We start from the raw sequence: 12,010 nt of genomic DNA, 5'->3' as shown, positions 1-12,010 counted from the left end.
TTAGCCAAACTCCAAAATAGCCTAAAAAATCTGAAAAAGTCTAAATGAGCAAAAACAGCTAGCATGTAGCTGGACTTAGCAGCTTAGCTAAACTCCAAAAAAGTTTGCAAACGCAAAAATATATTTTTATTTGCAAATTAGGATTTTTTCTTCTTAACACTTTAAATTTTGTTTGCAACTTAGAAAATTTTGATCTCAAAAATGGGACTTTTGCTTGCAGTATGGTGGCACAAAAATCACTCCGTCGATTGGCTGTCAATCAGACTCTTCTGTGAAGTTTCTTGTGTGCAAAACTGGCCAGCTTGACAAATTTACCATTATTTTGATTTTTTTAGACTCTCAATTTCTGGATTCACTTTTCCACAAGGATTTGAACTTTGAAAGCAGTTAGGCAAGACAAGAGTGTGAAAATGTTAATGACTGTCTTAAAAATTGTATAAATCATGTGAGAGGTTTTCCAGGCTTAAAACAACTATAGTTACAGTAAAAACTAAAGATGATTTCTTTGAACCTGTTTAAAAGGACAGAGAAGACAGACAGACAGACAGATAGTCTTTATTTATCTGCCACAAGGTGATTTTTTAAACAAGTGTGAAAATGAAATAAAGTTCAGTCTATATTTTTGCATTTTAAACGCATTTGTTTTAAACATATTTATTGTTACTTTCCTTGGTCAAGAAAATAATATTTTGTAATAAGCCAAACCTTTCTGTTTCATGACAGGTGCAACTTGTGTCTTAAAGAAAAAGTTCTCAGCATCACAATTTTGGCCTGACTGCAGAAATCATGGAGTGACAATATTCCAGTATATTGGTGAACTTTGCAGATATCTCTGCAACCAGCCTAAGGTATGACTTTGTTTAGCATTTACCTTTAAACCTAAATTTAGAGTTTATTTTTAAATCAAGTTTAATTCACAAATATTTTTGGAAAATCTAAAAGTGTGAAATGAATCTTTTTTTTTTTTAATCATCGTTTGCAAAAATTTAAAGAATAAAATCTTTAAAAATCGAGGGCAAGTTTTTAGACTATTCATTATTTCATTCATTTTATTTTATTTTATTTTGAAAGTGTGAAAATAATGTATTTTATGTCTTGTTGTTGTTCAGGCTTAAAAAAATTGAACGAACGTTGCAACTTGATGACTAACACAGCCAGTAAATGAAGGTTAGACCTGTGGCCAACTCTTTCATCCTGAACCGTTGAGCTGCTCTGTTCTCAGCATTTTCTGAGACAAACAGTGGCTTTGTGCTGCTCATCATGATGCTCACACGGGCACAGTGAGCCAGTCAGGCAGATTGGCAAGGCTTAAGGTCCTCTTTGTTTGTATTTTGTTTGTCATTTGGCTTTGTGGGTGGAACACTCTGTCCTCAAAAAAACAAAAAAACGGAGCAGTCACAGGAGTTTAATAAAATAGTCTATGTGAAGAGAAACATCTTCATTGCTGCTCATGTGAAGTCATTGTTTGATTTGATTTATTGCTTTATTTCAAGCATTAATTGTAGACATTTTAACAAAAAAAAAATCACAGCTACTGTATATCCAACTCATTACAAAAATAATAAAACACATTGATTATGAATAAAAACAAAAAAAATGTTAATAATTCATGATCATCAATAGAGATTTTTGTATTGATGCACAGAATATTAAGGTCACATTAAATGTTCATTAATTAAATATATTATTGTGTTTGTAAGCATATTTTCTTAAGGTTCTTTTAATAGGGTTTTAATCAGCCGCCATGCACTGTAAATGTCTCAGTGAATACTAAAAGACCATTTGTAAAATGTACTTTGGCCCAAAAAAACAAAATACATGATTGTTCTACGTCCAGTTTGCTGACATCAACCACAAACGATTATTTTGATAGTCGACTAATCACCGATTATTTTTTCCAATTATTTGGGTAATCAGGTCATGTGCAAAGTGGATGTAAAACACACATCTTAATCATCATTAGCTTTAAACTAACTAAATATTAAACAATTAAGATGATAGTTCATTTAACTTTAAATGAATCGTGCAGCTTCTGTCCTTTATTAGTTTCTGATATTAAAACAAGATTAAACTAGAAATGTTGCATTACCTGAAGTAATGCTAGTATGAATGTTTTTTGGTGAAAGTGGTCGCTGAAGATGCTGAATCTTTTTGCTGAAAATGTTGACATATTTGACTTTAATTGCTGCAGGGATTTACTGAAAATGCAAAAGCTATTTGCAAAATGCTAAAAGACTGGAAATGTTGTTACAGAACTATGAAAGAGCGCTGAGGTCGACCTAAATTTATTTAAATTTTGTAGTAAAGTTGCTTAAAAATCCCTAATACATGCCAATTTTGCAAAAATATTTACTGCGTTGCTTAAATACTAGCTCAACTCCAAAGTAGCCTAAAATTCGTCAGTAAATTAAATAAGTCAAAAACTTTAGCATGTTGCTAAAATAGAAGCTAAGCTCTAAATTAGCCTGTAAAACCTCAGTAGATAACAAATTAGCCAAAGACGTTAGCATGTTGCTAAAATATTAGCGAACCTCCAATTTTGTTCAGCTTTACTGCACTCTGACTCCATATAATAAAGTAACGACCAATCGACCATTAAATTAGTCGTCAACTATTTTATTAATTGATTAGTCGTTGATGAGTTGTCGATTGACTGGTTGCAGCTGAAATAAAGGCTACAGTGACTCAAATAACCAATTATTATAACCAAGGTCTGCAGAAGAGGATCTCTGAACACACAACACATCCATCCTTACAACTGTCCAACCAGTATAAGAACACACCAGGTATCACTGCTGTCAGCTACAGGAAACTGAGGATACAATTCACACACACTCACCAAAACTGGACAATAGAAGATGGAAAAATGTCGTCTGGTCTGATGAGTCTATTTCTGCTGCTTAATTCAGATGGTCAGAATTTGGAGTCAACCACATGAAAACATGGATTCATCCTTCCTTGTATCAGTGGTTCAGGCTGGTGGTGGTGGTTTAATGGTGTGAGGTTATTTTCGTGGCACACTTTAGGCCCCTTAATACCAGTTGATTATGGTTCCAGCACCACAGTCTACCTGAGTATTGTTCTGACCATGTCCATCCCTTCATGACCACAGAGTACCATCTTCTGAAGCTACTTCCAGCAGGATAAAGCTCCATGTCATAAAGCTGGAATCATCTTAGACCAAGGATAAGCAACTCCAGGCCTTGAGGGCCAGTGTCTGCATGATTTCTAGATATCCAAGCCGTACTCATGACTGATTTCTGGTTCAGATGTGTCCAGCCAAGAACATGCAAGAGCAGGGTTTGTCGAAAGACATGCAGGAATGCGGCCCTCGAGGCCTGGAGTAGTATATCCCTGTCTTAGACTAGTTTCTAGAACATGACACTAGAAACTAGAACATGGACAACTGGACTCAAATGGCCTCCACAGTCACCAGAACTCAACAGAACCTTTGGGATGTGGTGGAACTGGAGATTACATCATGGATGTTCAGCAGACAAATCTGCAGCAACTGTGTGATGCTTTCATGTCAATATGGACCAAACGCTCTGAGGAATGTTTCCAGAACCGTGTTATGCCATCCATTCATGCATCTACTTAACCGCTTTGTCCCTTTTGGGGCCATGGGGGTGCCGGAGCCTCACCCGGACACTGCTGGGCCAACGCAGGATACACCCTGGACAGATCACCAGTCTGTTACAAGGCCTCAATCACACACCTATTCACAATCACATTCACACCTAGGGGTAATTTAGAGTAACCAGTTACTATGAAGCATGTTTTTGGACGGTGGGAGGAGGCTGGAGTCCCCGGTGAAAACCCACACATGCACGGGGAGAATATGCAAACTGCACACAAAAAGATCCCCAGTTGGTGGTTCTGTTTCAGGTCTCCCAGCCGGGATTTGAACCGGGGACTTCCTGTTGTGAGGGAATAGAGCTCTAAGAGAATGTCTAAGAATTAGGGCAGTTCTAAAGTCCAACCCGGTCCTAGCAAGGTGGACCTAATAAAGTGGCCCGTGAGTGAATATACTTATTTTAGAATTTTTGGTTGGTTGCTCTTTAAATTTTACCAACAACAACAAAAAAAAAGATTAAAACAGAGTTCTCTAAAAAATGTGATTGTGTAGATTTAATCATGATTTTGCATACCCTTTTTGTTCAAGTCAAATGGTTTCTTTATTTCCATTTGTATGTCATTCTCTTTTGTATGATAATTAATGCAATATTTTCTCAAACTTTATCTCTCTATCAGACAGAAATGGATCAAGCACATAAAGTAAGAATGGGAGTCGGGAATGGGCTGCGGCAAGATGTATGGCGAGACTTTCTGTTTCGTTTTGGAAACATTAAAATGTGTGAAATTTATGGCTCCACTGAGGGAAACTTGTGCTTTATGAACCACATTGGCAAGATTGGAGCTGTGGGACGTTCCAATGTCTTCTACAAGGTGAGTATCCAAAATCCAGGATAATACAGGGTCATTGCTACAAAATGAAATGAATGAATGATGTTGTGAAATGCAGAATTTATTACCAACCAAATTCTTCAGCATCTTTCTGACTCGGGTAGTAGTGCAGCGGAAATGATCAGTCAATCAACGATGGAGCTTCTGTCATGAGTGGGCCAGAGGTGGGATTCAGACATTATTGCAAAAGAGGGTAGGGAAAGATATTCCTTATATCCTCTGCTAGAACCACCAGCTGCATTTGGGAGTGGTCCATGCGACCTGTTCTGTCCACTGTTGGCCATGCAGAAAACTCCTCGACTCTTTGCCAGCCTGTGAGGAGAGCTCTTCTCAACATTTTGGACATAGCCATTGTAGGGATCGAAACAAGATTCTCCAGAAGCAATCTAGAGCTGATGAAAGCAGTTAATAGTCTTCAACCTCAATCTCACTCTTTTCTGGATGTTGTCATGTTAAAATGACATGAAGTGATAGTGACAAACTTTCCAATTGGATTCTTGTTTACAAAAACAATGTTGAAACTAGAGTTCAAAAAGACTGATGCTGGTGGCAACGTAGAGTTTGTAGATCTCTCCATCGTTTGCAAATATCTACATATAAAAACACCTTTCCACAGCTCTATGGTACATGTGACCTCCATTGTGATTGGTGGATCATCAACATCATGTGAAAGCTCTTTCTCTGCTTTGTCTCCAGTTCTTACCCCCTTCTGCTGCACCATGCTACATGCAAGGAAACATTTAGTTATTTTGGCTCATGAGAAGGCAATAACAAGAAGCCTGGACATGGACTCATTTGTTCAGATTTTTGCACAAAAAAACAGCTAATGCTGCAACGATTGATACAAAAGAATACACATAATACATAATTAAAAGACACTCAAGAATAAATTGCTAAACAGATAGACAAACATCAAAATAAGTAAATAAAAAGTGACAAAAAATACGTAAAATGTTTTTTTTTGAAAAGACAAAAAAACTAAACCAAACATAAACTTCATAGTAAAAATGATACAAAGTGCGTACTAAATAAATAAGATTTTTTTAAAAAAGCCCAAAAAGAGATAGATAAACATAGAAAGACTTAAACTTTTAATTAACAAAAATATACAAAATGAATTAAAAAAAAAAATGACTGACTCACTCAAAAATTTTCAAATTAATTTCTAAAAGTGTAGCCTCAACAGGGGATGAGCCAGTGTGGCATCTGCCCTGGTCCCAAGCCCGCGTAGACTCGTGTCAGGAATGGCATCCTACATAAAACACTAAAGACAAATCAAGTGGATCACAGGAGACGGTAGTTAAAGCACTGTTAGCATCCAGTTTTATGCATTTTAGGGACTTGGGAACATTTTAAACCCCAACCTCAAAGTATACCCACACACCCCTGCACTACATGAAACAAGGCATTTTATTTTTTGCTCCTATAAACTATCCCAAGACTTTAAAGAAGCTTTTTTCTCCATTAGTTAGTCTATTGAAAAGAATAGCAATGCTGAGCCACAAAGAAGCTTTTCTGTTTGTCGTAGAACCACTAAGGATTTCTTCCACAGCTGCTGTAGCAACAAAGTTGCAGCAAAAAGTACTTGCTTTAGTTTGATTATTGTCCAAATGCATCACCCATGTTACATAAATTCAAAGAAGCCAGTAATAAAACAATAATTTCTGAACACATTCAGTTTGTTTAACAAGACGGATAATTCTAGAACACAGCGTTCTTACCTGGAGTTCAAAACAAAAAACACCTGTTAAACTTGTTACAATCCCAACCGAGGGGAAGGGAGAATAAGGTGTAACATAAAAATAAGAAACCCAGACTGGAGCACTGTGGTAGTGTGCAGCTTTTAATTTGCTGTTAGCCGCAAATTAACATAACAGGTTGCAACAAAAGAAAACAAGAAGGGTTAAACAAGAGGGTTAAATGTCTACAGAACAGCAACACAAATTCTCTCCACATGAGAGTCAGACTGAGACCCACCAGGTCTATAAAGTATGCCTAAAACACAAACTTTCACAGTCTCTTTTAACAATGAGCTCCACCACCAAAGTCCACAGAAAAAAGGGACAGGAGCTGAATGTTTGAGTTCACACCATGGGCAAGCTGACCACCAGAAAGGGTGTTACAAAAGCTGCCAAATCTGTCTTCTTCTTCTTCTTGTTTTATGGCGGGTGGCATCTAACTTAAAGGTGCATTTCCGCCACCTACTGTGCTGGAGTGTGGGTCGGAGTATTGAAAGAAAACAAAGGAACGAAAACAAAACAAAAAAAAAAACTACTATAATGGGCAACTACTATATTCTTGTTATCAAACCACTATGCCTTAGAAATTCCAACACAAGTCTGCATTTTCCTTCCTCTCCACTCAATAAATTCTTAGGACTAACATATCCGCCTCCACTTTTCTTTAAGCTTTCTTTGAGGTGCCTTCTGCTTACTGAATGCTTAGTGCAGTGACAAAGTACATGTTCCACTGTTTCCTTACCCTGTCCACAATCACAAAGACCTGTTGGATGTTTCCCTAACAAATGAAGTGTGTTATTGAGACCTGTATGACCCAACCTCAGCCTAGACATTATTTTTTTATCTCTACTATTCAGTCTGATATTGTTCATTTTCCCTATACTTCCCTGAATTTTTCAAATTCAGGGAAGTATCCGTACCCGTCTAACACTGGCATTGCCATTCTTCCTTTATATGCGCCTTAATAATGTTTTTAACTTCAGGTGTACTGACGGGTATCTCTATGAACGATCTCTGCTTTAAGGACTGTTTAGCATGACATTCGGCCATCTCATTTTCTTCAACTCCTTTGTGTGCTGGAACCCAAAGAAACCGTACCTCCGTTTTTAACTGTTCCAATCTGAACAAAGTTTCATATATTTCGTATTAAATATCAAATCTACTATTGGTCACTAGTGACTTCACTGATGATAGTGCTGATAGAGAATCTGAGCATATTATTCCCTTCTTAATTCTATTACGTTCTAACCACTGTAGACTAAACGACATTGCTAACATTTCCACTGTATAAACTGAGAGATGATCTGGTGATCTTTCCCTGAAATAAAGTCCCAGTTGCGGTATCACGAATGAAAAACCTGTTTTTCCTTCTCCTGTTTCTTTTGAACCATCTGTGTAAATTAGCAAAAATGAATTATGAGCAGTTTTTAGTCTATCTTCAGTGATTTTGTCCCAGTTACCCTTCCCTTTACTACCTTCCATTCTCTCATGTATACTAAAGTCAACCAGTACTTCTGGAAGCACCCAAATTGGATTGACCGTATATAAAAACTTTCCTACATGATTCTTGTCATAAATTGACATCTCTCTAGCCCATCTTTGCAGTCTCAAGACGGCATTTCTGTTCCGTACACATTCACTCTCCCAGCATGAAGTAAGTGCCCTTTTCATAGGATGAGCCTCATCCTTGCACCCTTGAATACTTGCCCAATAATTTAATGACAACTGTTTAAACCTGAGTTGTAATGGCAGTTCTCCCATTTCCACTTGCACTGCTACTGTTGGAGTTGATCTGATTGCCCCACAGCATACTCTCAAAGCCTGGTTTTGTATTATTTCTATCTTTTTTAACAATGTCTTAGATGCTGAACCGTAGACAGTGCATCTATATTCCATAACTGATCTTATCATTGCATTATATATTTGTTTCAATGCCTGGGTACTAGCTCCCCACTCATACCCTCTCAAGCATCTCATTATATTAATAATTCTTTGGCATCTCTCCTGAATATTATCAATATGTGCTTTCCATGTTAGTCTTGAATCAAAAATAATTCCAAGATATCGAAAACTATTTACCTGTTCTAACTCCTCACCATATAGCCTTGAATTATCCATTACGCACTTTTTCTTTGTGAATACCATACTTTTCGTTTTTTCTACCGAAAACTTAAATCCCCAGTCATAGGACCAGTTTTCAACTATGTCAATTGCTTCTTGCATTTTCTTTCTTACATGTTTAATATTTCTACCCCTTTTCCATAGACCTCCATCATCTGCGAATAACGCTTTTCCAAATTCATTGCCCACATTCTGGAACACATCATCTATCATAATGGAAAACAAAATTGGGCTGATAACACTCGGGGTTCCATTATCCACAGTAGAGAGTGTGTTACCTATCCTCACCTGAATCTTTCTATTAAATAAAAAGTCCTTAATCCAATTAAACATTCTTCCTAGTACTCCTAACCTTTTTAGTTTAATTAATAATCCCTCCTTCCATACCATGTCATATGCTTTTTCTACATCAAAAAATACTGCTGTCAGACTTTCTTTATCAACTTGTGCTTTCCTAATTTCTGTATCCAGACAAACAACTGGATCCATTGTACTTCTGCCTTTCCTACTCCCACTCTAATGTTGAGACAGGAGTGTTTTACTTTCAAGGTAATACACAAGTCTTTCTGTAACCATTCTTTCCATTATTTTTCCTATATGTGACATGAGTGCAATTGGTCTATAGTTGCCTGGACAGCTTGAGTCTTTTCCTGGTTTGACTATTGGTACGATTATTGCTTCCTTCCAATTAGTTGGTAGCTTTCCCTGCTTCCATATTTCATTATATATATCTAATAATTTTAATTTCATTTGTTTCCCTAAGTGTTTTAACATTATATAACACATTTTATCTTTCCCTGGACTTGTCATGCCTGCTTTCCCCAGGGCTCGCTCCAGCTCAGAGAATGTAAATAGAGCATCCATTGTGGTCATTGTAGGTCCCCCTTCTTTGCTTCCAACATCTAAATTATATTTCCGTCTAGTGTCTTCTCTCCTTTGTCTACTAAGGTCTTTTCCAAATTCCTCCAGATGTCGTCCTCTCCATCGAGTAGATGGTGTAATCCATACGTTCACATGTCTCTCATTCATCAACTTCTTAGTTTCTTGAGAAAACTTTATCAAACTTTTAACCATTCGCTGAACTCTCTTTCAACTATGCGCCAGTCCCTGTTCCTCTCCCACTGCCAATTCTGGATGGGAAGTCACCCCTTTAAGCAGGTGTGGATCATCTGTCACTGGTCCTCAGCTGATGGCATGATGAGGTCCAGGTGTAGATGGGCGGGTCCACACTCTGCAGAGCTGCAGCCCTCAGCTCAGACACCTATAGAAGGAAAACTCACATGCACGCCAACTAATTCAGCCCAAACATCCAAACAAGCACAAACAATACACAAAGAGTGCCGGATACACCAGGGCCGTAACAAACTCTAACCTTTCATGGATCACTTATCAACAGATATTTCATAACTTATTTTACTGGAAATCATTAAACTCACTTTTTGTTCTTTTTGAAACTTCCAAAATTTTACAAAGTTACTTATAAAGTTTTTCTTCTTTATAATTCAGGTTCGAGATTCCAACATCCATGTAAACAGAAACGGTAACAGATGGGTAATCTAGCTTAAAACAAAAATGGCTTTTTGGGTCAAGGAACAAATACCACTTTATCTATTACAGAAAATACAAGAATGATCACCATATGATAAACAGAACTGTACTTTGGACAGATTTTTCATATTGACCTGCAGTCTCAAAAGAAAATGAAAAATATGTGCATTAAGAAAAGTTTCACTAAGGCCCAATCCGAATTCTTCCCTTCTTCCTTCCCCTCCATTTGAAGGGACATTTTAGTACAAGTGTGCCCAGATTTTTTTTTTTTTTTGACCCTCCAAGCGGAGGGATATAAAGGCTAAACCTCGTCGCTGAGAAGTGCTTTCCTTCACGTGGGTGCGCTCTGAACCGCAGAAGTTTACATGTAAATGTAAGCAATGACTTTTTTTGCAGCATGACCTTTTTAAAGCTATAAAACCGCTGTTGTGTCATGTATATGTAAGCACCAAAAGCTCTGCGCTAAAGCTAGCAGACGGCGATATTGATGATGTCATTGAATGACAGTGACATCCAAAATATGAGAGACTATTTTTCATTACTCTCCTTTTGGAGGGATAAATGAAGAAGAAGGGAAACATTTGGATTGAGCCGAACTCTCAAATTCTTCAAAATATATATTCCTGAATCCCAAATGTATTAAAAGTTTATGTGATATCTTGTAATATGCTGTGTAATGAACAGGAAAATAATATGGGATTATTTAGAGTGTAACCAAACACTAAATCAACTCTTTTTTTCTGTTGACCTCTATAAATGGGGCTTTAAAAGTGCTGTCTGTTGCCAATTCTTTGACAAATACATTTGTTTAATTTATGAAATTATAGTCAAAAATCGTCTGTGTGCTGTACAGGTTGAAACAAGGTATTGCAGTTAAATTTTGTGATGGTCAACTGGTGTAAGTCCAAGAAGTCCAGCTCCAGTATAAAAGCCCCGCCCATTTTTGACTCTCTAACAGTTGGTTGTAAGCTTTAAGTGTATTTCCTCAGTTGTTAAACATCTACTGATTGACAAAACTTTCCAGTGGACAGAGGTTGCATTTGGCATTGAATCCTGCAAACTTTGTCCTGGTGATGGATTTAATGAACATTTCACTTTGGATTGTTTGTTTAATATGTTAGCCTTTATTAGCTATGATGCTAGCAGCATTTTACCACTCTCAGACACGGGTTCCCTTCGTTCCTGCAAACCCTCATCTGTGCCGGCAGCCCCGCTGTCGAGCATTGCAAAAGCAGCATCTTGAGCATTGATAGATATTACTAGATTGACCCTTGTCTATTCGCTGCGATAGACAGAGACGTGCGCACACAGGCGCCATTGCTATGCATTGTGTCACGTGAACAGTACGCAACTGCTTCAATGTTAGACTTGCAGGCATCAACCACAAAAATTGGGCTAGCTCCCTCATTTTCACAAAACATAGCTTGTATTAAAGCTTAGAAAATCATTGATATCGTGGTATATTTATGCTTTTATTATCTATAAAAACTAAGCTGTAAATAGTGCAAGAACTGCGCCTTCTAGTGTTACAGGTAACACACTGCTGTCTAATTAACAGATTTTGCCTTTGTGCCAGAATCTATAGAACTGAGCTTGTAAATGTAACATATATACATATACATATATTAATCTCAAAGTTTTTTATACATATACCACGGGGGGCCGTGGTGCAGTGGTAGGGCGGTCGACTCCTGATCAGAAGTGAGCGGGTTCGACTCCCGCCTTGCCCACCCATGTGTCGAAGTGTCCTTGGGCAAGACACTGAACCCCGAATTGCCTCTGGTGGGAGGTTGGCGCCAGTGTTCGGCAGCGGAGCCACCACCAGTGTGTGAATGTGTGTGTGAATGGGTGAATGGGTCTGTGACTGTGAAGCGCTTTGGGCCCTCGAAGGAGGGTAGAAAGCGATGTACAAGTATACGCCATTTACCATTTATATATCAATGGTCTTGGAAAAAGTAAGGTTCTGGACCATGAGTGCCGGCCTCGGGGGAAGAGGGAGGTGGAAAATCCTCAACCTCCTCAGAAACTTCAGTGAAAAAACTTGCATTTCTTTTCCCGGTACCACTCTCCATATTTTTGTTTTTTAATTGAACATGACAAAGACAAACCTCTCTCTATATTGAAGACCCAGCTAT

At 37.8% G+C, this 12,010-nt stretch overlaps 1 protein-coding gene across 1 annotated transcript in view; it reads left to right on the top strand.

Moving 5' to 3' along the window:
- Nucleotides 1-744: 744 nt before the first annotated feature.
- LOC112141226 (long-chain fatty acid transport protein 6) overlaps nt 745-12,010 on the top strand; it is a 17,626-nt gene continuing 6,360 nt past the window's right edge. Inside the window, exons 1-2 of the mRNA XM_024264315.2 lie at nt 745-848; nt 4,259-4,449. Of these exons, the coding sequence (XP_024120083.1) occupies nt 4,261-4,449 (189 nt within the window). The 5' untranslated portion in view covers nt 745-848; nt 4,259-4,260. The remainder of the gene's footprint in view (nt 849-4,258; nt 4,450-12,010) is intronic.

Source organism: Oryzias melastigma, linkage group LG12 (genome assembly GCF_002922805.2).
Source record: "Oryzias melastigma strain HK-1 linkage group LG12, ASM292280v2, whole genome shotgun sequence".
In the NCBI taxonomy this organism is placed as follows: Eukaryota; Metazoa; Chordata; class Actinopteri; order Beloniformes; family Adrianichthyidae; genus Oryzias; species Oryzias melastigma.
This window is presented reverse-complemented; position numbering and strand designations above follow the sequence as displayed.